The following is a 25,179-nucleotide window of genomic DNA, read 5'->3' on the forward strand; positions in this document are numbered from 1 at the left end:
TTGAAAAGATACTGTATTTGTACTTTATTATGTTTTAGACAAACAGTTTTGTTTTGTAAATAAAATTTGTTTTTATTATTACATAAATTGAAATATTTTATATATAAATATGTTTAAGACTCAAGATATTAGCTCTTCAAGTTCCAGGTTTTTTTAAGTTCCTTGGTAAAATGGCCACCCTGATATAATCATAAAAATTTGTAAGTTCAATAAATTCTTTATGAAAGAAAAAAACCAAAATGGCACAATATACTATTTCATCTAAATTTTATTTTTTGTATTATTTAAGCCAGAGTTGCCACAGGTCAAGCTGAAAAAAATTTCCTGAATTTTTCCTGACTTTTTACTAATTTTACTGACCGTTCTGAATCAAACTCTTAATTTAAACTTATTCTAAAATACATAATGTAACATATGAAACTATATAAAGCTTTCAATTTAATTTTAATGCAGGTTAAAACAACAGTTTTTTTTTTCTGAATTCAATCATCAAACTTCTGTTACATCACTAGAACCATCTGTGTATGATTGATAAATTTGCAATAAACAGCTCTATCAGCAAAATACTTGTCTTATTACCTTATAAACACAGCTTGTCTGAAAAAAGACACTTTTTTTTTGCATTTCCTAACATAAACGTATCTAAATAAACAAACAACATATAAGGAACTTTTACAACTAAGACCTTAAAACAATAACAAACTATGACAGTTAAAACCTTAAAATAATAAAGAACTTAATCAAACACTGTTTTTTTTTTGTTTTATGTAGTAAAATTTATTTTCTCTATTTCTTTATTAGCACTTCAACCTTTTCATCTAATAAAGATATGGTTTCCTTCATCTGCTGCCCCTACAATTGTCAAAGAGAATCTTTTCTCATAATACAGCCATAATTTGTGGGTTTAGTTTCTTTTTGCATTCTTTTTTTTCTACCTCCAATTTTGGTGCCTCAATTATTTACTAAAACAAAAACCACTTTGATTCTAAAAAAAATATTTTAGATAAACTTTTGTGTATATATCACAGTTGCACTATGGAAGTGTCCTTGCTAAAGATCATCAATACTAAAAACCTTATAAAAAATTCTTGTTTGCATAGGGTAGTCATTCAATATGTTAAGAGAAAAATTTTTTAGTTTTAGTAAGGATATTCTATTAATTTATACCAGATGAAGGCATTGGAATTTAAATAATTTTGTAAATTACAGGGAGAATTTTGCAGTTTTATTCTGACTTAATAGGATTTTTTATCAAATTTTTACCATTTGAAGGCTTTGGAAAATAAGGAATTTTGTAAATTTAATCTGACAAAATCTGACCTTTTTTTAATTTTGTTAAATTTTCTAACTTTTCCTAACTTTTGTCATCTTTTTTCTAGTTTTTTTCTGATTTCCTGACTTTTCCTGACCTTGTGGCAACCCAGTTAAGCAATCTTCTTCAGAAATTTACACAAAACTAAAATGTATACCATTCACTTGTAAATTTATTTTTTAATAATACTAAAAATCACCCAATTTTTTCTTTTCTTTCTGATTTATTTTTCTTCAATTAAAAAGTTCTAGCTTTTAAACAATCAGGGTGACCACACCACTATTACTAATACAACTTTCTTTTAGTTAATTATTTAGTTCTAGGTTTTCATAAGTAAAACTTTTCTTGTCCATGTTTATTAGAAAATCTAATTTAAGGTTTAAAAATATTTTCAGTAATTAAAAACTACTGAAAAGGTACTGTAATGCTATTATAAATAAGTCAACTCTGAAAAATTTTTAATTTGTTAAAAACAATTTAACAAAGCAACTTGTAGCTTATACTATCATTAAGATACACAGTTATTTAAATTATTCAACTAAAGTGAAATATTAAAATCCTTATGGATTTGACTTAGATTTTATTTATAAACTTTCAGAATCACAAATAAATTTGTTGTGTTGTTGCAACAAATTTTACCAATGATTTCATATTTTTTAATGCACAACTTGAACCAGGTGACCTGCAGGATCCAGCCAGATCCTAATAAAAAAAAGATCCCTATTTTAGACTTTTAACTTCTTTAAACTTTCTCAATTTTTATAGGAACATACTTTTTTCATTTCTTTTGATGACCCAACAGTAAACAAAACACATATACTTGTAATTCTAAAATATTTTTATGTAGTTAGTTTTAATAGCTCTAGTTTATTTTCTTATTAGGTCACTTTTTTGCCAACCAAAACTATTTGTATATTTAGAAAACAATAATAAACCCTTGATCTTTTCTTAACATACAAAATAATTATATAGCCTTGAAAGTAAAATTTAATGTGCATAGGACAAGCTTAGCTGACTTTACAGAAAAATCAGTGTCACAATGATTTTCAGGACACTTTTTTTTTCTTGTAAAGGTAAAACTAAATCTTCGAAAGGCACACTTAAGCAGAAGTGGTGAACATTAATTAGCTTTACCTATATAACTGATGAAATGCTAAATTAGTTAGTAAACTTCTATTTTCCTTAATAAATTCAATTGTGTTACTCTAACATTATATACCTGAATTGACATGCAAGGATGGTATGTATACTAACATGACTATTTGTTTAACATTCAAAACTATAGTCAAGTTTTCAAAATATACTGCACGTTTTTGTTTGTTTACTAGAAGGTTTCAGTTTTAAATAAGTACGAAAGAAATAACTTTAGTATTCCTATTTGGTACATTGTTTATTATAATTTAAGTGATAATCGAAAAGCAAAAATTTCTTAGGCAACTGGGAAAAATAAGCTGTTATATACTCTATTGAACCCGAAAACCAAATGCTCATATTTAAAGTTATTTATAGATAGTGAAAACAATGTTTCAAAACCTAATTTTAGCTATACCTTTAATACAATATAAGAATATTCGATTTGAATAAGACCTATTTACAACAACTGAGGATCTCCTATATGCAAGTATAAAAGTGAAATTTTTTTTTTATTAGTTATAAGCTGTTAAAATAAATATTGAATAAAAATCTCCTTAAAGACATTCAAGTCGAGAACTTTAAATTGTTTAATTTAAAACAAGTTACAATATTATACCTTTAATACTATTAAATTTGAAATAATTGAAAAAAAGCTCAACGAATTTAAAATTTAAAAGCAGATTTAATTAAACTTTGAAGCTAGCTTTTGTTACCCTATTTAATTTAAAGAACATAATTTAAGTTTGTAAAAATTCTTTCGAAAGCATAAACCTAGGTTAAATTCTAACTTTAACAAATATACGTTAAACTAATGTGTCGATCAACTGTTATAATTAGTCTAATAAAAATTAAAAAATATCAATATTTATAAGGAAGCATAGAAAAATCTTAGTTTAACCAATTTTTGAAAACTAATATAGTTGTTTTTAAAAGTTTTGTTTAAAAAATTAAGTGCATTATAAAATTAAAGAATGTAACTTATAAAAATATATAAAATGAAATAAAAATTACTTAAAAGATAAAAAAGACTGCTTTATAAAATTAATACTACAAAATTAAAGGTTGTGTCAAAAGGTAAAAACACTAAAACAGTATTTATAAAAATAATTTTTACATAAAAAAGAAGTATATTAATATAATTAAATTACTTATAAACTGTAGACTAAAAATAATTTATTCAAAATCATGAAAGTGTTTAGCAAATTATCTGACTTAGTTTACCTACATAAGTACAAAAAGTACTTCTAGAATTAAAGGATTTAACTGCTCATAATAAATAACCCTAAATAGGCATGCTATTTGTCAATCCAAAAAAATACAAAATTTACTCGGTATGCCATTTTAAGTTAAAAAAATAATGCTTATAAAGCATTCGTGTTCAAAATTTGTACCAACTTGATAACTTTCTGAAAACTCTGCATCTAAATATCTATAATATTATATATTACTAAATTTTATTTTAAAATATTAACTTAAATAGTAAATACTTAGAATCTATTTCAAAATAGATATTTATCATAATCATTTACAGTTATTTTTGTCTCTCACAGCTATAACTAGTATGCTTATGTTTAGATTTTCTTTCATAATAGAATACAATTAAAATAAGAGACTGTTCTAGTAGAACTTTAAACATTTTTTTAATCAATTTCTATTAAAAGCATGAAACGTTTAAGATTTTACAAAAAAAATATATTTGATATCATATACTTATACAACTTACAATTTATTTTAAATATATAGAGTAGGTCGTAGGTAGTAAAATAATGATATAAAAAAATACTTATGAATTTTGCAAATACGATAATCTAAAATTTATATCACTCTTTACTCTAAGAACCGTTTTAAGGTGTATAGTATACACTGTATACTGTGTTATATAGTACTAAAATAATTTCAATGAAGCAGACACCACTTGATATAAAATTTCTACAGTAAAAAGTTGTGCAATACTAAACAGTTTTTCCGAGTTCACTGCCATGCACACTTTCAAAAACCGTAGCACAAGTCAAGACAACAAAGAAATAAAAAGAAAAAAGTACTTCTAATGCAAACTGAAATAACGTCTACAGAAGCCAGCTGCGTTTACTTGTTAGGTTACTTATGCGCTTTTGTACTAAGAAAACAAACCACAAACCTTCTACTAAAAAAACAAATTAAGTTTTTTTCCTAATAAGATGCTATTTCGGTAAATGGGAAGTTTAGATTAGCTTTTAAGAAAAACCTATAAAAAAATTAGCTAATCCAATCTAATTAAACAAGCAAAGTTTATTTTAACCTGTATGGTACTAGATTTTTTTATTATTGTTTAATAGAAAATGTGTGCTTAACTTAATTGTAAAAATTTAATTTAAAAAAACTATTTGCGGTTGGCGTAAAGTTGGTCCAATTAAACATGTTTTATTGAATAACTACTTGCTAAAAGTGTTCTCTTAACTTGTAGTTTAAAGTTAATATAGAATATTTTAAACATACTAATTGAAAATGTACAAAACAACCCAAAAACTAAAATACTATGCTATAATATTACGTTAGAAATAGCAAAAAAGTAATAGGTTCTCTGACTAATTAAAAGTTTTTCAACATAATTTAATAAAAATAGTTAATTAAAGTTTTAAAATGTTTTTATAACAGCTCATGAAGACTAAATCCATACTAACCGGAGTTTTTCTAACAACTATTTTTAACTACAAACAAGTCTGTGTTAGCCTGACTTTTACTGAAACTTTAAACATTTTAACCGAAAAAAAAACACACATTCAAGTTGAATGATTCAACTAACATCCCACATTAATACCGCAAATAGTATTTATTGGTTCAAACATTTAAAACTACCAAGGCAAAACATTCATTTGGTATTAAAGAAATTACCATTAATAGTGTCTGTCAGCTCTTAATATCTTAATCTTTAGTTGTACATCCTTTGTTACAAAAATGAAAGAATGGTATTAAGAATAGGAATTAAAAATAATAGTACTATTTACTAAATCAACTTAAAACTATTTACACTCGTAACATTAATGTTTAAAACTATCAGAATAGATTTTTTAGAATTTTAACTACAGTTTGATTTAACTTAATGCCTTCTTCTATGTAAGATGTTTAATTTTTTTTCATCAAAGTTGCTGCTCCTAAGTAATTTAAAATGAAATTTATAAGACTATAAATTTGTGTTAAGTAGTAAAATTTTATGCAAAGCAATTAATAAAGCTTGCAAATTGACGTATATCATAGTCTAAAACAAAATGACTTTATATCTAAAATACAAAATCATTAAAACTAGCATGAGATTCAAAAAATGTCTAGCCTGAGTTTTGCAGAAAAATTCAAACAAGGTTTCGTTTTAAAAATGATTTTGAAACTTGTAAAGGGACGTGCTCACATGTAAAATTTAAATCTTACCCAAAACTTTCAGTCTTTTGTTTTGTTAAAATTTTGAAAAATTTATAGTTTTTTTTATCCTGCACCTACTATTCAAGTATTTTTTTATTAAAACTTTTCACAATTTTATAATTTGTTGTCAGATAGTTGCTTATTTATATGACTTAATAAATCTAAGCACGAAGAATTCAACATTTTATCATAAATATTCTTACTTCAAAAAGTTAAAAATTTTAAGTTTACATTGTTTATAAGTTTACAAAAAGAATACAACGCATTATTCAAATAATATCAAAAAAATTAAACACTAATGATTAAACCTCTCTTGGTCTTTAGTAGAGTGAAGCATTGTTTTATACCCGAATTCTTTGAAATAAAATATTATCATTTTTCTCGTTTAATTAAGTTGAGAACTCTTATTAAGACACTAAAATCTATAAGTATATAAATAATTATACATACAAACTATTTATTAATACACTTAATATACTTTGAACATTTATAAACAAAACGAAAATTTTTCGTAACATTGTAACGATATTCCAAGTTTCACTTGAAAACCGTTTTGTTTTTAAGAGAAAATTAAGAGTTATTGCAGTTATTAATTAAAAGCACTTAAAATTCTTACGCGGGAAAAGTCAGATGTAACAAAAAGTAAGAAAGAAAATGAGAGCGCACTTTTTTTTATGACGTAAAAAGAATAAAAGAGAATGAGAGCGCATTTCTCTTTTATGAAACTGACTGACGAAATTTTCGATTATTGTTTTAGTCACAAGCTGATAGTCCAGACTGAGTGTGTTGAACCGCCAGGAGCTGCAATGACTGTTTACAAGAAAGACATTTGAATATTGGTATAGATTTGTTTAATAAAGCTTTAGTATATATATTTATAATTGTATTTGTTAGATTTAAAGATTGTTATTTAAAGAAAGTTTTTTAATTCTCTTACTGTACATTTTATAGCTCCTTTGATTATCAACAAGTGATTTACTTAACGCATTTTCTACAGTTTATAATATTAAGCATTTTTCACATAAGTGACATACTTTATAGTTCTTGTATTTTTCAACACTTGGTTTTGCATTTAATATTAAGTATTTCTTAAAATATTATTGAGTTTTTTATAGTAGTTATTATACAGTATTTTAGTACACAAATTACATATTTAACAGTTCTTGTGATTTTTAAAATTGGTTTTGTACTCATTGAAGTTCGTTTAATAGAGAAACCCACTCAATTGTTGTGCCTGGTTATTTATATCTAGTAATACTAAGTCTAGACTAAATTAGTAATTATGTCCAAACCCAATAGTAAAGTAAATGAACTTTTGGATTTTGGGTCACCAACTCCCATTGGTTTCAACATCATGAAAATTAAAAACTCTTTTTCGTTAATCAATGTTTTAATTAAGGATTTCGTAATAGCTTTTGATTATGATAAAATAATCTTCATAAAGTTATGCAACTACAAAATAAGTAGAAAAAGTTTAGCTACATTAAAAATTATTTTCAAATAAAATTTATAAATTAAAACACTACAGATAATAAAATATGCGTTATGCACATTTTGTTAGTATGTACAGTTAAACTTTAAAAAAAATATATTAAAATAGAAATTTCAGTATTTTTTATGATTGTCTAAATATTCATTATCTGCTGTTTTAGTAAATAGCTTAAAAAATATACAAAATAAAGCTTTTTTGTCGTTAAACAGTTTTAAAAGATCTGTATATATACTTAAAGTAAATTTTGAAGTAAAAATAATAATAATAATAACTCTGTATTAAACGTAAATGTGTTTTAAAAACCATCTATTTAACAAGAAAGAATTTTTTTAAACTTTTGTCATCACTTTTCTGTAAGTAAAAATTCGAAAAATAACAAATTAAAATATTTTTCACTTGTATATTAAAATGAAATTTTGTTGTTTGAAAATTAAAAACTACAGTAACATTTTAAATGTTTTTTGAATTTAATTTTATAAGAGTAAATGTAATTATCAAAATTAAGAGCAAACAGTTCACTTGGGTTTAAACTTGTGATTAAATTTGCTATTTTTTCTTCACTGGTAAACAGTAAACAATGTTGTGTATTAAACTTTTTTCATGTTAATTCATTTTGCAAAATATTGAAACAGTTTAAAGTTTTGCAAAAAGAGTTAATATTAAAAGATTGAAAACTATTTAATTAAAAACATTAAAACAGCTTAAAATGTTTTGTTCAAAGACTACATAAGCTACCCTTGCAGTAGGAACAAAGAAACTTTAAAGTAATGTACAAAATAAAATTAAAAAAGAATTTCAGTTAAGTACAAAGTTTGGCTTGTCAAAGAATGAAGAAGGAAACTTCAAGAAGTTCAAGTTATTTGTAATGCTTTTGTTGTTTTCTGCAAGTACTTTTAAGGTTTATGAAAACGTGAAACTTTTACTTTACTTAACACCAGTTTTGTACACTTTTGTACTAGACAATCAGTTTATAAAAGTTGACACAGAAGTTTTTGGCATTTATACATAATTTTTTGTTGGTTTGTTTTGTAAAATTGTTTAGTAAATTCTGATTTTTCTCTATTTCATTTAATTAAATAGCTTTTATGTTAAGTTTATATGCATTGATGAACATTGACAATTAGAAGCTATTGTATTAAATAACTTTCAAATTAAATATTTTTTACTTAAATTTATTAATTATAGTGAAGTTTACTTTTATTATTTTAAACAAAATGATTTTAAAATTACAACTATTACCCTATGTAGTATTTCCGTTCTAAACCTATTTAGTTATTTTGCAATGCTTCTACAATGATACATAAATTAAAACGTTTAAACTACGTCATGATATAAGTTTTCATTTTGTTTTCGAATAAAATCTTTTGTTGATTAAATAGCACATTCGACGTTTAGAAACTATCTACTGAAAGGTTAATTATTCGAAAAAGTTTTATATGTACTTTATTTATTATTTCAGCCTGTTGTTTTTTAGCTAATTGTGTTCTAATTTCTATTTTAGTTACTATAATTTTACTAATTAAAATAGTTTTGTTCACAAATATCTTCATGAAAATTTACAGCAAACAAAGAAGTAGTATGTGCAATTTTATATGAATCGATGTATATTTATTTATTTACTTATTTAGGATATATAGTAGGGTATATTTATTTATTTGTTTTTATTTTATTCGGAGTTGTAATTTTTTGATGTATTTAAAATAATTAAGTTTTACCGTTGAGAAAAAAGCTAATTCTTTGCTAAAAATGTACTAAAATTATATTACCGAAATTTAGCTATCAAACTAAATAAATTTATGAAGCCATTTAATCGGTTTAAGATACAAAAGTTGCTTTACTAATTACTGACATTACTAAAACTACTTAACTAATCTACAAATTCTGTTGGTTACATTACAGTACTAATTAAATGTATTCTTCATAATTTATAATTCATTAAAAGTATTGCAAACTCTGTATAAAAAATTGTAGACAAAAGTTTAAAAGCAAGGAGTTTTTAAAGAAGTATTTGTATATATTTTCCACTAAAAAAACTTGTTTGACAATTTAAACGAGTTTTTTATTGTAAAAGAGAAAAAAAACTACATTAAATCACTAGAATCAACTCAGAGAGAGTTTTTTTTTTAAATATATTTTATACAATAACACAAAATATTTTTTTGTTGTTAGTATATCATGGTAGTAAAAAAAATCATACATAATCAACTTTGACTTCAAGATTGTTTTTGAAAACTATCAATACTTACAAAAATTACTGATTCATGTTAAATAAAGTCAATGTTTTACAAGCAAATCAAAATAATGAGTATATTCTACTGTGGTACTTTATTTATTCGATGTTTTTTATGAAAAAACTTAATAGTTTAAAAACAAGTCTTTTATGTTCCTTATTGCCTAAAACCAACTCATGCTGTGTTATACACGATTTAGATTTACATTTCAATGTCTAAAAAGTGTTCAGATTGGGTTTTTGGCTGGAATTAAAATCAATGAAATTATTTGGGATAAATACTATAGGATTTTTAAAATAAATGAAAGTGATATACTGTTTTTGTAAATAATTAAAAATTAGTTTTTTTTTTCTGAAATTTTAAAACGAAAAGTAAATAATGTTCACATTTGGAAGCATGTTATGAGCAAGTAAAAAAGTTTTTTTCTCATAAGCGGAAGTTGTAAGAAAGCTGAAAGCAAGAAAATTTGCTTTAAGAATTAGCAAATCTTACTTTCACGCGTTGTCGAGCAGTTGAGAGATAAAAATGCGATTGATAGATCTCGAATGCCAGCATTATTACGTCACTACTTGCCGATTGTTGTAAGCTCATGAGGATAATGAACTGTTGTTTTAACCTTTTTGAATAATGCAGAATTAGTTTTGTTGGTGTTTTTTGCAGTAGTTTTTTTTTTTGTGAAGCTTTAAGAGACAAGTGAATTGTAAAACAAATTAAGTATTTAAAAAAAGTTGCGATAGCTTGCAGACCCTTATTTGCAGTTATTTGTGAACATAAAGTTTTCTAATTAGATTTGATGTTAAGGGTATTAGTGAAGCTTTATAAAATAAATGAGTTGAAGAATAAGTAAATCGAAATAATTTAAGTTTATTTTGTTTGCAGATTTTTATTTGCAGTGCTTTGTAAGCATTTAGCTTTTAAATTAGTTTTCAAATCAAGGTAAATAAATGTTGTGCTTTAATTGTTTGTGCTTAATAGTATAATGTTGTTCTATTATTTAACTGTTAGACTTCAATACTTTTTTAGAGTATTGGTTATTTAAAAAAAAATTAGATCTAAAAAAACAGAAATTTCAAAGCACAACAAATCTCAGTTTTTGTATAAATAAACCCATTTCACGCTTAAAAACAAGCCTTAAAATATTATGCTAATTTAAAATGCTAGACAAAAAAATAATACTTGAGGTAAACCAGATTTTATTATTTTTTTCTTTAATTTTATTATTTCAAACATTACTTCTACGATCTTAAATACAATCTATAAATTCTACTTCGAAAGCTTACTATTTTTCACCGAATTTATGAATAATTTAGGCTTTTTCAAAATTCTAAGGCAATAAAAATCAAGCTGTCAATAGTTATATCTTTAAAATTTATAATAATTTTTTTTTTTTTATGAACGGAAATAACCTAAGTAACAAACATTGTAATAAGTGAGTGATAGAACTATTAGTTTTATTACTCACTTAATAAAATATTATTTAATTATTATTGTTACTTGGTTTATAAGAAAGTTAAGAAAATTTCAATTGATAAAAATTTTCAAAGATTAGTTATTGATATTTTTCTGTTTTAAAAACAACTTTTTATACGATTGGTAAAAATGTAACAATTGTTTTTAAAAATTGTTTTGTATATTTTCCACTTAATTCTTTTTTTTAGAATTAATATTTTATTGAAGACTACCAACTACGATATTTTAATGTTAAAATTTTTTAATAGGAACTACTGTTTAGTAGTTATCATAAGTTTACGTAATATTTAAGTTTTAGGTAGTTAATTAGTAAAAAGACTTCATGTATATATGTATGTATATATGTATTAGAAAAACGTTATTATTTAATAAAATTCATTTGAGTTTGTTGTTGTGGTCGTTGCTTGCTTAACTGATAAACTCTGAGTATAAAACTGTTTTATTACTAGTTACCTTTGACAAAATATGGTTATATTAAAAACTGTAGTAGTTGAACGTCGTAACTTCAAACCAGCTATAGGTTTACATATAAAAAATGTTAATCAAATAGGCAGTCTAACTTAACTTTTTTTATAACTTAGAGAGAAAGTTTTAGTTAGTACATGTATACTAGTTTTAGTCAGAATAATTTTTATATGTAGAAAAATACTTAAATGAAAGTATTGTGAGTTACAATTACACATTTCTAAATATTTTTACTTTATTTTATAGGTAAAACATTTAAAGCAGCAAAAATACAAAAATTGTTTACGAATTTTAAATGTACATTGTTTTTATCTTAACAGCCTAAATAGTAATTAAAACGTTTTCTGGGAGTCATACATTAATTACAAAACATACTAAGTGTATATTAACCACAGTTTTGTATAAACATCTAAAAAAATCAAAAACTAACAAAAAAGTATTTTTTAACAGGTTCAAATGAATGTATTACTAGAAAGTTATTACTATTTCTTATGCTGAAAGTATTGATTTTTTCTTGCGGTTATGCATAGTAAGAAGTTTTGGAGTTTGGCTGTTGTTTTTGCTGTTTCCTTGACCAGAATCGGTTATGTGAGTTACCAACCTCTATTTGACTTATGTATCTAGCTTCATAAGTTAAACGTTATTTTAAATTTTTAATAATATTTTAAAAGTTTTAAGTTACAAAAATTAAAACTTATTTTAGGTGCATAAACTTTATTACTTCTAAAAATTAATCTAGACTTAACCAGTTTCAATTGTATTAGTTTATTTCAACTAAAAATTTTAATAGCATTCGTTAGCATAACTTCCACTGAACAAGTTCTTTGTCCAAATGTGTTTAACAATTTTTGTTAATGATTTAGTGCTCTTGACATTTTTCGGAACATTACAAAGAAATTCTTTGATAAATGCTAAAATCAAAACATTAATGTTTTAACAGCAATGAAAAAATAAATAACTTAAAAGATGGAATTATTTACAGAAAACAAAAAAAAAACTACTTGCATTTTACAAAATTATAATAATGCACATATTTTAACTCTTCATAAACCAAACAGAAAAATTAAGCAAACACCAAACAGTTTAAGTTTTACAAAATTATTTTAGGGATTTCTTTTAACACAACTATGTAACAATGCACAATTTTTAAATTATTCACAAATGATAAAATCAAGTAGTAAATTAATTTTTACAAAATAACTTAATTGACTGTTTGGTTCATGGATAAGCAAAGCAGCCAAATGAAATCACTTATAAAATAGTTAATTTTTTAGAGAACAGTTTTTTATATTTATTTATTTTCTTTCATTTTTCAATTTGTTTAACTGGTTGTTTTATTAGTAAAGATATAAATATTTGAATGATAAAAAAAATATGTGTAATACTTCGTAAGAAACTTTATAAGCGACTCGATAACCAAAAGGTTCCTTTGTACACCAAGTCCTTAGACCAAACTTTTTGAGCGCTTTTTTTATCGTTCAATAAACTATTATATAAACTATTAAATTTATATTTTAGTGTTCTTAACACAACAAACAGTTTATTGTTACAAAAACATCCAGGGGCTGTTCTGTTCACTGTCCGGTCCGACCCTCTTGTACCTGGCCACCAACGTCAACTCCTCAGTGGACGCGGTTTCGTACGTGCTGAGCGGGAGGGCTGCGGGCAACCTGATTGGCTCAATTTTCTGCGGCTTCCTGATAAGGTACTACAGAGAATACAAGCCGCTCTTCACTATTGGTACATTTTTAACTTTTATCAATATATTTCTCACACAAACTGTTTTGTTAATGTAAATATTAAAAAACAATCAAGGTGCCGGTATCGTTGTGAGCGGTGTGCTGATGCTGATCACTCCGTGGATCGGCTCCTTGTTGGGGCTGGTCGTTACGTCCACCGTCACCGGACTTCTCTTCGGCTACCTCGATGCAGGTTTCAATTCGTTCATATACTTTTTCATGTTTTTTAATCTTTTTCAGTATTTTTAATGAAGATGCCCACGTTTTTTTGTGTGTTATCCTATGTTTTATATGCTCCATGATCTACTTTTAACTTTGTTTAATTTTAAAGAAAACTAAATAATTCCTTTTTTTCTATCGTGTTTCATATATAAGATTGCATGCAAGTAGCGAAAAGTGAACAAACAAGCTTTAACAATTGTTATTCAATAAAAATTAGGCATTTTTCTTAAACAAATACTATTGTTTAATAAAAATTCCCTATTGCATTAATCATTAGGTTCGCAATCAATGTACTTGAATTTGTGGGGGGAGAAGCAGTCGAGACCTTACCTCCAGTCTTTCCATTTCGCTTATGGCATAGGTGCAGTGCTTGCTCCCGTAATAGGTTTGTTTTAACAAACATAGTTTTTGTTTTGATATTAATGATTTTTTTAATCTTAAATTTAAACTATTTCTATGTAAGTACAATAGTTAAGTTAAGCTTAAAGTACTATAAAAGTTTCTTGTTATTTACTTATAAAACAGTCTATAAAGTTGTATTAGAACAAGTTCTAGCCTTCGATTGTAAAAAGAATACTTAATTGCACATTTTTTATGATAAGAAAAATCAAAAACATAAACATTTTTCTTTGAAATTTAAATTGAAACTAGTGTTCTCTCAAAATTTATACCTTGTAAACTCTGATTTGTATAAGAATGTACTCAAATGTTTTTTTGAATGTTAAAAGTTTTCGAAACATTTTGGGTTAGAATAAGTTAGCTATTTCTAAGTTAAAAACCAACTTAATATATTATATTATCAAAAGTAAATGTTATTTTTCAAAACACAAACTAGTTAATGAAATCTTGTTGCCAAAATTTTATTCTATTTTGTTGTTTACTTAAATGTATTACATTGTTTGTATTTAAATGCTTTACTTTGCTTTATGATATTACTAGCTTTAAATTCTGATTAAATTAAAATTTTGCCTTTGTTAAACTTTAGCATACTAAGTTTAGCTTGCATGTATTTACTATTATGTAAATAAAATTGCGTTACTCTTAGTTTATTGTAAAACATTTTATTTTAGTTGCAAAACATCAATATTCAATTTTTAAACATTTATAACTTAACATATTCAGCATGGTAATTGATTTATCATTACCATAATTAGAATTTATCAATTGAATTATAGACTTAAAACCTTGCAATTACATGCAACATGTTTGATCGTTTGTCATCACAGCCGGCCCGTTTCTGCAAAAGGCCGACACGCAATCAGACGACAGCTGCCACCACCAGGAAGTGAAAATCACCACAAACACGTCATCGCACTCAAACGATGACGTCACAACGGAGTTCAACCCCGTCGGTTGGACCTACGTCATGTCCGGCGCCTTCACCCTGCTCACCGGAGTCGTCATGGTTATACTAGCCCTCTGCAAAGTGGAAAACAACATCAAAGTTTCGTCGGAAGCCAAAAAAGAGTCTGGCGTGACGTCATCGTCAAAGAAGAAAGCGGAAGAGCCGATCGGTGACGTCATCTGGTTTTTCGTTCCAGTGCTGCTTTTCTATTTCGTCATAGTCAGCTTGGAACTGCTGTACCAGAGCTACATATACTCGATAGCTCTCTGCAGCGGGCTCGGCTTCACGGTAAGATGTCGGTTGAAGCCTTCAGCGTATGGAAGCGATTTTGTTTTTAAACTTTCAAAAAAAAATATCAAATTTTAAGCACTTTTTAATTTAAGCAATTTTTTTTTAATCTGATAAAATAAGCGCGTCCATTGAAATAAAAAAGTTTTGGAAATCTCCTCGCAACATTTTTAGAAATCAAATACTTTTTTTGTGTGTTTAATAATAAAGATCAGGTTTCAGACGCGGCTATGCTGAACACGGTGTTCTGGGTGGGTTTCATGAGCGGGAGGGGATCAGGAATCTTGGTGTCCAGTTACCTGAAACCGAGAACCATGATACTCTGCAGCCTGGTGGGAACCACGACCGGTTTGGTAAGTGAATTTGTTTATTGCTCAGGTATGTTAAAATATTATTCATTTTTCCAAGTAGTGAATCTGTTGTAATTACTTAGACTGATTTTTGTTTACGTGTGTTGTGCTTGTTACAACAATAGATTTGCTAAGATCAAAATATGTTCAAAATGTATTTAAACATTTTTTTTGGTAAACAGCTGAAATCAGGAAGTATTCCAGCATCAATACACAAACTTTGCACACTTATTAACAAGAATTATATATAAACAGGTTGTGTTCACATTCTTTGGTCAGACGACGCCCACATTATATTGGGTCGAATCAGTATTTCACGGCTTCTGCGTTGCATGGTTCTACTCGAGCGGTTAGTTCATCACCTAGCGGTCAAGTTTTGTTTTAGTTTCTTTTTCAGTGTTTATGCTGGATAGATGAGTGAATTTTTCAAAATTAATGCAGGACAAAAACATGTCTTAATACTAGAAAATGTGCTTTTTCCAAAAAAATTGTTCTTTTATATTCTATACATAAGAAAATATTAAGTGCTTATAATTTTAGTTTAAACTGGAAAAAAAATGTTGTGAAAATTAGACAGATAGAAAATGTGTACTATTATAAAATTCTTTGTCAACTGAAATGACCACCAAAATTAAGTCCAATACCTTTAGAGCTTTTATATAAATTCAAACAACTTTTTTTTGTTAATATATTAAAATATAGGTGCTATACTAAAAACTTTTACTTGAAACGAGATCGCTTTTAATAAAGAAAAAACTGTGTACTATTAATGCTTTATATCCCGAAAGTAGTATTAAGTAACTTTACCTCGTTTGTAATAAAAGAATAAAAAAACCAAACTTTTTTAAAGGCATATCGTGGACGAGCCAGATAACCAACGTATCGAGCACGTACATATTTATATTTGCAACTGGAAGCACTGCAGGCAGCATGATCACCCCGATAATCGCCGGGAAAATATTTATCACGAACCCTTTCAACGTGGTCAGTTTTGTTTTTGATCGGTTAATCGAATCTAAAACGCTTATATTTTGGTCTTTATTATCTGTTTTAAAACCTTGCTGTAACTGTCAGTTGAAACGTTTTAATTTTCTATCAAAGTAACTTTATAGTAAGTTTTATTAAAATTTATTACTTATATAAGATCATTAGTGAAGTTAGAATGAAGCATTGTAACTATTGTTCGTGTAGGAATATTTTTTAGGATTAAAAAAAATAAATTTTGTGTATTGATGTAATAACAGTTTTGTTTCTTGCAGACTTTTTATCAGGGAATAACTGATTGTCCACTTAAAAATTATAAATATTGTTTTTTTTGGTTTTGATATTATACAAACAATAAACAGTTTATGATGTTTTCAAGGTTTACCTTTTGGTCGGGCTAGCGGCAGCCAATGTGTTTGTTACGTTTTGGATGTTTTACAGCGGAAAAAGGCACAAAAAATTTGTGCAAAACAAAAACGAAAATTCAAATAAAGACGACAAAGACAGTTTTTTATAACAAGTTTTATTTATTCCCAACAAATAAATTGTGTCGTACCAGTTTACTGTTAATGACTAAAGCATTAACTAGGAAATGACTTGTTTTAAATTACTCTATTGATGTATGTTTGCTAGAACTGATTAGTTTTTTCTTATGTTTAACTTTATTTTTACTGTTTTTATAAGCGAGTTTAAAATTTTTGTTTTAATGTTTAAGAAGTTAATATATTGTTTTATCAAAATATTAAATTTGTTCTACCACGTCTAAAATTATTTGAGTAGTACGATGCTATAAATTTTTCTTTGTTATTCAACTTAAAATCATATACTTTAGTTTTATACTTTTTTTTTATGTCGATGTTTCTGAAATATTAAAAACAATAACTATATTTAAAGTTTATATAGGCTAAATAATGATATTTACTTTCATTTTTTTCATGTTTCTGAAATTTTACAACTGTATCGTGCTGCCTTGTTATTATTATTTCTTACTTTTCAATATAATTTTTTATCTAATTAATCATTATTATAGAAGTTTAGTCAAATTTTTATTGATATATTTACAAGTTTTAAAAATCGTTATAGAAATATGTCAAAAGTTCAAGCTGTAAAGCAAAAACTTGGATCAGTTTTAAATTTCAATAAAAAGAAAAAAAAAAGTTTTGAATTTCTAGACTTTTTATTTAGTCCTAATGTTAAATCTGTATATGCTTATTGTATTTTTAAAGTAAAGCATAAAGCAACTATATAAAAACGATATGTGTAGTAACAAATTTAAGCTTGAGTCTTTTAGTAAGCTTAAACATTACATTATTACAGTGCTTATTTTTACAGCTACTTTTGAGTTTTTGAAAAAATTTCTTGCTTTGGAAACATCATAAAAATACCCTGTGCAAAATTTGAGATGATTTGAAGAAACTTTCTATTTGGCAATAACCGATTTTCTAAAAACCACCCCAATGAAAAATGTATAGGATCCAATAAATACGACTTTAGAGTTTTACGGTGAAATTTTCATATGTGGCCAACTATTCCAAAAACACATATTGAACAACTAAAAACATTTAAAAGAAAGTTTTTATGACGGCATTTTTGTTAAAAAAAAAACTGGAAATTCAAGAAAACTTACAAAAAGTGATAAAAATTACATAAAATTAAGAAATGCCACCATAAAAATTTCTCTAGATCGTTTTAAATTGTTCACTGTGTGTTTGTGTGAAAGTTGGCCACATGTAAGAAATTTTTAGCGTAAAGCTCCAAATTCCTATTTTTTCGATCCTATACATTTTTCATTGGGTGGTTTCAGAAAACTGGTTTTTGCCAATGTGAAAGTTCTTTCAAGTCATCTAAAATTTTGCACAGGATATTTTTACGATGTTTCCAAAACATAAAAAAATTTCAGCCGGAAAATCAAAAGTAGCTGTAAAACTAAACACCCTAAAATAAATGTCAATGATGTTGACTTTAATATAAAATGAGTAAACTAATATAAACGTTTTAAATTACTGTCAAACATAAGATATTTAAAGTTAATAAAAATAAAGTTCAGTAATATCGAATTTTTTTAATAAAAAAGTATATCAAGATCACTACAGCACAACTTTTAAGATATAAAAAAGTGATTTTGTGACTAAATCTACTCGAAAAAAATCTTGTTTTAGTTAAAAACTAGCGTCAAAACGTAAAACGTTTGAATTGATACTATAAAAATTATAGCTTTTTATCTTATGCATTAAACATTTCTGTTTCTTTACTTGTTTTTATGTTTTATGCTTTTTAGTAAAACACTGTTTGTTTAACGTTTGCTTATTAACACCACTATACTTGAAATATAATTTTAGTGGAAGCTTAACAGTTTTTTTAAAGTTATGATCACTACACTAGAAATAGTAATTTGCAATAAATGTTCAACTATAAAGATTGTATTCAATGCATTATCAAAACAAAAAACGTTTCACTCTAGGTACTTTCAGTTTTTAATTAAACCTAAATTTTTTTTTAAACAAACTAATGTTAGGTATTGTAAATCAAAACTAAGTTGAAATAAAATAAAAGGCTAGAAATCGTTAGCGTCATGGGTAAAAGAAAATTTAAAATTACTTGATTTGGTTTGTCACAGGAACTTTTTAATATCGTGATTTAATTCTAAATAAAACAATTAAAAATTCTCAACTTATACAATAATTATTGTATTAATTAAAGTGATGTTTAATTCCTTTTTACCCACCTTACCAACGATTTATAGACTTTTATTTTAAACCAGTATATTTTTGTTTTACAATATTTTTATTCATTAAACTTTCTTTTCAGAGTTTAGTAATAACTGACGATCACCAAAACACATAAAAAAAAAATGTTTTATTTTTATAGTCAGTTGAATTAAATTTTTAGTTTTTTTTCCTTATACGTATATAATTAATGAAATGTTTGTTGTTAAATTTAGATATAAATTTTAATAAGTTATTAACTCTAAAAGAAATAAATCAACGTTGGTTAAATTTTAAAATAACCATTAATATATATTAACTTACAGAAATTAATGCTTTACGGGTAATACAACAAAACAACTATATTCTGTTTCTATAAAATAGAAAAAAAGACATAACTCTGTAGAACTAAAAATAAATTAAAATTGAGTTTAGTTTTGTAATGTTTTATAAAAGCGTTTGTTTTGGCATAAACCAAACAAAAGTTATGATTTTTTTTTATGAAATACAAGGCTAGTACATTGCCTAAAACTTTTGTCTTTATTAAAATCTGTATATGTTTTGATAAAAACATCTTTTGTACTTTTTTGGTAGAAATTAAATTGCAATTCTCCCCTATTAGACAACTATTTACTTTAAAAGCTTATTTGTTTTAAGCTAAGTAATGTCATTCTTTCGGTTTTGTTCTCATTTAATTTATTTTTACGTAAAATTATGTTATCTATTGTCAAAACTTTAAAGAATTGACACATAGTTTATGATAAGATTTAAGAGATCTGTTTAATACAATTTTTTTAAGTATTATAAGATTTACTTGTATTAAAATTCGTGATATTTACTTGTAAAAAGGTCAAGGTGAAATGTTTGACCAGTTTTATAATACAGACTGATTTAAAAATTAACCAATGAGTTTTTGGGTTTTATCAATTTTAATACTGACTTATTTTGCTCTGTCATAATCTTGATCAAACTGCTTTATTAACGGCTGAATTTCATTGTATAGTTATTGGAAATAGTTAATGATTAACTATTTTCGGCTAAATAAGCAAAAAAAATCACACCTTTTAATTTCGTAAGTCATAACGTAATACGTGGCTGTTATACAAATGCTCGTTTATTATTTTATAGTTGTTTGTGTTTTTTAGCATACAAAGTTTAAAAAACTAGTTCAGGTTTTAGCCGCTTTATTTTTAAACAAGAGAGACTTTTAAAATATCTAAGTGGCAGTTATTTAAACTTGTTTTAGCAAATTTTATTTCAAATAATGAAGTACTTAAATAATTACTTAAAATAGTAAAAACTGAAATAAATGAGTTTTTTAAATGTAAAAGTTATTAGTACGCATATTAGTACTTTAAATCACAGGTAGTTTCTATATCATATAAAAAAAAAATTACTAGTGTGTTTGCTATGACATAGTTTAATACTAATATTACTTTTTTGAATTTGAAAACAAACATAAAACTGCAGTAGAAACGAAATTATTGATTAATATCATCAGTTTAAACTTTTCAACAAGTAACCTTTTTAGCATTTTTGATATTTAGCATAATAACCAAAAAGTGTGATATCATATAACTAAAGTTTGTAATTAAATGTAAAGTAGTAGTTATTTCTTTATTTACTTACACCTAAACTTTAAAAGTCAAACTGTCAACAGCTCGACTTGCAATGCAGCTTTTTATGGCAGCATAACAATTCATCTTACAAATTTTCAACCAGCTTTATTTTACCACAATGCCCGTGACGCTCAAATACTGGGACCTGCGCGGCCTCGGCGACACCCACCGGTTGATGCTGGAGTACCTGGGAGTCGATTACGTCATGGACTACGTCACCGACAGGGAGGGGTGGTTCAAGGAGAAGTACGATCTCGGGGTGGAGTTTCCGAACTTGCCCGTGTACACCGACGGCGATGTGAAAATTTCGCAGAGGTAGTTTGTTAAAAAGTGATTCGAGTAAAACTTTCTTGTAAAACATGACACACTAGCTAGTGGATGTTAATGAATTCGTTAGTTTTCATACTCAAGAAACATCTGCTTTATTTTAAGATTTTAAAACATTATTGAAGGTGTTGTTCATAAATATACAAACCAGAGCGCACTTATGTGCGTAAGAACTACTTTACTGTGTACAGAAAACTTGATAAAATATTTTTTTCACTGACGTTATAACCACAGAGATGTATTTATAATACTGGTTATGTTTATGGTCTTAATTATGTGGTCTCAAAGTACTAAGCTTTACTACGTGTAGCTTACTAGTAGCTTACAGTTCTAAACTTTTGTCTTACTTAAGTAACTTATTCCTAAGTTCTGAATTAAACATACTTTGAATTTTTTCAAGTAGTTTATTGTAAAGTAATAGTTATTAAACCTCAAGAAATAAACTGTTTAAATTAGTAAACAAGAATTCTATGATAACACAAGCATGCAACAATACTAACAGTCTTGACGAAATAATCGTTACAATAAGGGTTATCGCGGCGTTAGTTCTTAGACGGATACTAAGTGTTCTGGTCGCTTGACAAAGTTTAGACTGTTCTTTACTGGACAATGTGTATTTTCTTCGATGTAGTTTATACTTTATATACTTAAATTGATTATGCGTTGATCATTCGAAGTTCATAGATCGTAAACGCTAAACCAGTAGAACATTATGTAACTAACGCATATTTAAAAGACAATCGCCGATATATACACATTGGAAAGAAATTTACTCCTTCGAATAAACAATGTAGTTTTGGGAATTGGGAAAACTGTTTTGAGAATGCTTGGAGAATGTAAATTATTATAGCTGTTTTTAGTTATAAAGTAAATTCTTTCTTGAACCTATAAAATGCTACATGCCTTTGGCACAACGTTTTTGTGTCATTTAATATTAAAATAGTTAGCATGAACATTAACTACTCATAACACATTATTTATATATTTAGACTCTCAAGACATAAAGCTAGTGTTGTCTTATTTAATTAGAGCTTTTACATTCAATATTCTAATATATACAGTAATAACATTTCAATAATTTAGATTGCAAAGCTTTTAAAAAGGTTTAAAACCACTGATACAAACAATAAATGGGCTCAAACACAGTTACTAATTTAAGCATGTAGATCTTTGTAGCAAATTAAAAACAAATTTTTGTAATGTGTTAAAAGTGAAACTAAGTATAAATTAAAAGCAGAGTTGTAAAAATGCTAATGTTGTTACGATAATTGAGCACTGGAGCGTAATAAGCTTTTGTTTGCTTTGAATTGAAATTTCACGTTCGAGTAAATAAAGCAATTTATTTTAACAAGCATGAATTGTAGATTGTTACAGTTGTTGTTTTAAAGTATTTAACAAAAATAAACTAGAATAAATTAAGTTATAAAACTCAAAATTTATGAGTCACTATACTAGAAGCAGATAGTTTTTTGGTAAGTTTAAAAGGCATTAACAATTAGAAATATTTCAATAACAGCTTGGCCATAATGAAGTTCATAGCTCGCAAGTACCAAGAAGGGAAGTTGTACCCGGATGGTGATGAGGACCTGAGGCGGGCCGAAGCAGCCGAGGGGTTCCTCATCGACCTGAGGATCGCCTGGGGTCACCTCTGCTACAACCCCGACTTCGAAAATCTGAAAGACGGCTTTGAAAGGGAAATCCCCAACAAGTTCCGCCCCCTCGAGCAAGTGTTAGCTAATAGGGAGTGGGCGGCGTCCAAACTGTCCTACGTCGACTTCGGGATCGCGAGCGTCATGGACTACTACGAGACCCTCTTTCCGGGGTGCTTCGACAGTCTGCCCAAGTGCAAAAAGTACTGGGAGAACTTCTTCGGTTTGCCAGCAATCAAAAAGTACCGGACTTCCGCGAGGTTCAGAAAGTTTCCCATCAACGGCCCACAGTCTGCTTGGGGAGGAAAAACTCAACCGTAGATTGTTATTGACGATTTGTAAACTGTTTATACTATTGTTTTTTTTATTAATACTTAAATTAAACTCGTATATTAATTAACAGTGTATCTATACATTTTAATGTATTTAATAAAAGCTCATGTAATTTAGAAAATATAAAGAACATAAAACACCTTTATTTAACGTCTTTTTAAATTTTGATTTCAATTGTAAATAAAAAATATTAATTTAAAATTATGGTTAGTATGTAATGGTGTTTATTTTTAATTTTAATGTTAAAATATAAACAAAAATAAAAGTTTATTAAACTCGTTTAATCTTATTTTAAAAAAATTTTAAGTTTAAGCACTAAAAACAACTAAACTCCAGTTACTAAATGCTATATTTTTGCGTGTTTTATAAAAAAGTCAATTTCTAAAAAAAACCTAACAAGTAAAAGTTGAACTCAATTTTTTGTTTAAAAACGATTTTTTTTGTTTAAAAATTAAACTAAAGTAGAAAGTCTGAGAACTCCTTAGTAGAAAATATCATTTAAAATGTTAATTGCTTGAATTATACAAAATTTTAAGCATGATTAAAATAAGTAATGTACTTTTATAAAAAAACTAACAAAAAGAAACTTGGCTTGATTATAAGGTTGAAGAAATTAAGGTTTATCTAATAATTTATTTTGATATCACTTCATAACGACAGAATGTATTTATATCTCACTAGTTATTTTTATTGGTATATTTAGTACTTAGAAATGTGGTCTCCAAGCACTAACTACGTGTTTTGCTTACGAGTAACTTACAGTACTAAACTTTCAAATATTGGTCTTACTTCAAGTAGCTTATTCCTAAATTATGAATATATTGCGCTTAGAATTCATGTAAAGCATTTTATTATGAAGTAATAACTATTAAATCCCAACTGTATTAATTAATAAACTAGTAATCTATAATAACACAAAGCATGCAGTAATACTATCAGTCTTGACGAAATAATGGGTAGCTGTCAGAAAATCACAGCGTTAACTTAACACGGCTCATCATTTAGCACTGGGTGACATTTCGGCACTTTAGCGCAAAGTGTTATGATGGAACGGAATAGTTTTAGATCTTTTTAAATGCTCAACTACTTAATAATTATTAAGTTAACACAAAAATATATGAAAAAAACTAGTTTTAACTGCTTTAGAAATATCGTCCTTGAAAAGCTATAATTGTTTAAAGTTTTCACTAGTACCAATTTAAATTAAGATTTTTTTGAAAGTTTCAAAACAATAAAAGTAATAATAAAGTCTAATGGGTAGAAAAATTGTTGAATTAAGTTTATTCACCCTTGTAGTAGTCTATATATAACTTTATAACACATAGATAAGTATAAAAAATATGTAAGACCCGTGCATGTAGAAATAAGAGGAGCAGAGCATAACATCCTTGCATACTATGGTGTTTAAAACTGTATATGTTTCAAAAATTTAACAAGTAGATTTTTGATAACCTAGAAAGTTATCAGTGCTTTTAAAAAACAAAAGAAAATTGTTTATCAATATTTATTATTCTTATATATCTCACCTTTTATTTTAATTTTCGCTAAAAGTAAAAACTTATTAAAAACATTAAAGCTTTCTAAAAAAGTTTTCAGCTTTTTTGTTTAGTGTAATGCTAGATAAAACAAAAAAAGGCAAAAAAAGCGAACAACAAAATAAATACATTCGTTACCAAAAATACTTTTTTATAAATTAAAACTATTTAAGTATTAAATCAAAGTTAAATTAAGCCGGTAACACGAGTAGTTTAAAACGTTTTTCTAATACAACCTTTTCCAAACTTTCCAAAATGCATAAATTCTTAAAATAACAAGATCAGCGTAATTTTTTAAACTGTAATAAAAACCTTCATTATTACTACGTCATAATGATTATAAATTTTTCAAATTGTAAATTTCTGTTAAACACTGTTAATAATCTTTAGCTTTACTGATGACTATAGGAGGTTATAAATCATATACGAAACGGTCGTATATGCCTTTTTTTATATAGTATAACTATTTAGCTCCAATTCAATATGTCGAGCACTATCGACCAGAATTTTTTTTTAAATCTTTAAGTATATATATATGTAGTATATTGAATGATAAAAAAAGCGCTGAAAAAGTTTTTACTAATGA

The 25,179-nt window shown here is 26.3% G+C and overlaps 2 protein-coding genes across 2 annotated transcripts; both read left to right on the plus strand.

Annotated features, from left to right (window-relative positions):
* The first annotated feature begins 6,601 nt into the window (after nucleotides 1-6,601).
* Nucleotides 6,602-17,537, plus strand: LOC145834243 (sodium-dependent glucose transporter 1A-like). Its single transcript, XM_082941620.1, has 10 exons — nucleotides 6,602-6,678; nucleotides 11,948-12,085; nucleotides 13,060-13,237; nucleotides 13,313-13,429; nucleotides 13,736-13,843; nucleotides 14,685-15,091; nucleotides 15,307-15,444; nucleotides 15,697-15,790; nucleotides 16,292-16,425; nucleotides 16,805-17,537. Exons 2-10 carry the CDS (start codon nucleotides 12,020-12,022, stop codon nucleotides 16,940-16,942), a joined length of 1,380 nt encoding a protein of 459 aa, XP_082797746.1. The 5' UTR covers nucleotides 6,602-6,678; nucleotides 11,948-12,019; the 3' UTR covers nucleotides 16,943-17,537.
* Nucleotides 17,538-20,858: 3,321 nt separating this feature from the next.
* On the plus strand, nucleotides 20,859-23,262 carry LOC145834995 (glutathione S-transferase Mu 1-like). The gene is made up of 2 exons (XM_082942525.1): nucleotides 20,859-21,064; nucleotides 22,593-23,262. Exons 1-2 carry the CDS (start codon nucleotides 20,868-20,870, stop codon nucleotides 23,044-23,046), a joined length of 651 nt encoding a protein of 216 aa, XP_082798651.1. The 5' UTR covers nucleotides 20,859-20,867; the 3' UTR covers nucleotides 23,047-23,262.
* The last annotated feature ends 1,917 nt before the right edge of the window (nucleotides 23,263-25,179 follow it).

This window comes from Thalia democratica, chromosome 4, assembly GCF_965202585.1.
Source record: "Thalia democratica chromosome 4, ktThaDemo2.hap1.1, whole genome shotgun sequence".
NCBI classification, from domain to species: Eukaryota; Metazoa; Chordata; class Thaliacea; order Salpida; family Salpidae; genus Thalia; species Thalia democratica.

Bases quoted from the DNA above. Each gene is read 5' to 3' on its own strand.
- LOC145834995 (XM_082942525.1), top strand. From the start codon at position 20,868: ATGCCCGTGACGCTCAAATACTGGGACCTGCGCGGCCTCGGCGACACC. The intron at 21,065-22,592 runs GTAGTTTGTTAA...TTTCAATAACAG, and splicing joins GATGTGAAAATTTCGCAGAG to CTTGGCCATAATGAAGTTCA.
- LOC145834243 (XM_082941620.1), top strand. From the start codon at position 12,020: ATGCATAGTAAGAAGTTTTGGAGTTTGGCTGTTGTTTTTGCTGTTTCC. The intron at 13,844-14,684 runs GTTTGTTTTAAC...TTGTCATCACAG, and splicing joins AGTGCTTGCTCCCGTAATAG to CCGGCCCGTTTCTGCAAAAG. The intron at 15,445-15,696 runs GTAAGTGAATTT...ATATATAAACAG, and splicing joins TGGGAACCACGACCGGTTTG to GTTGTGTTCACATTCTTTGG.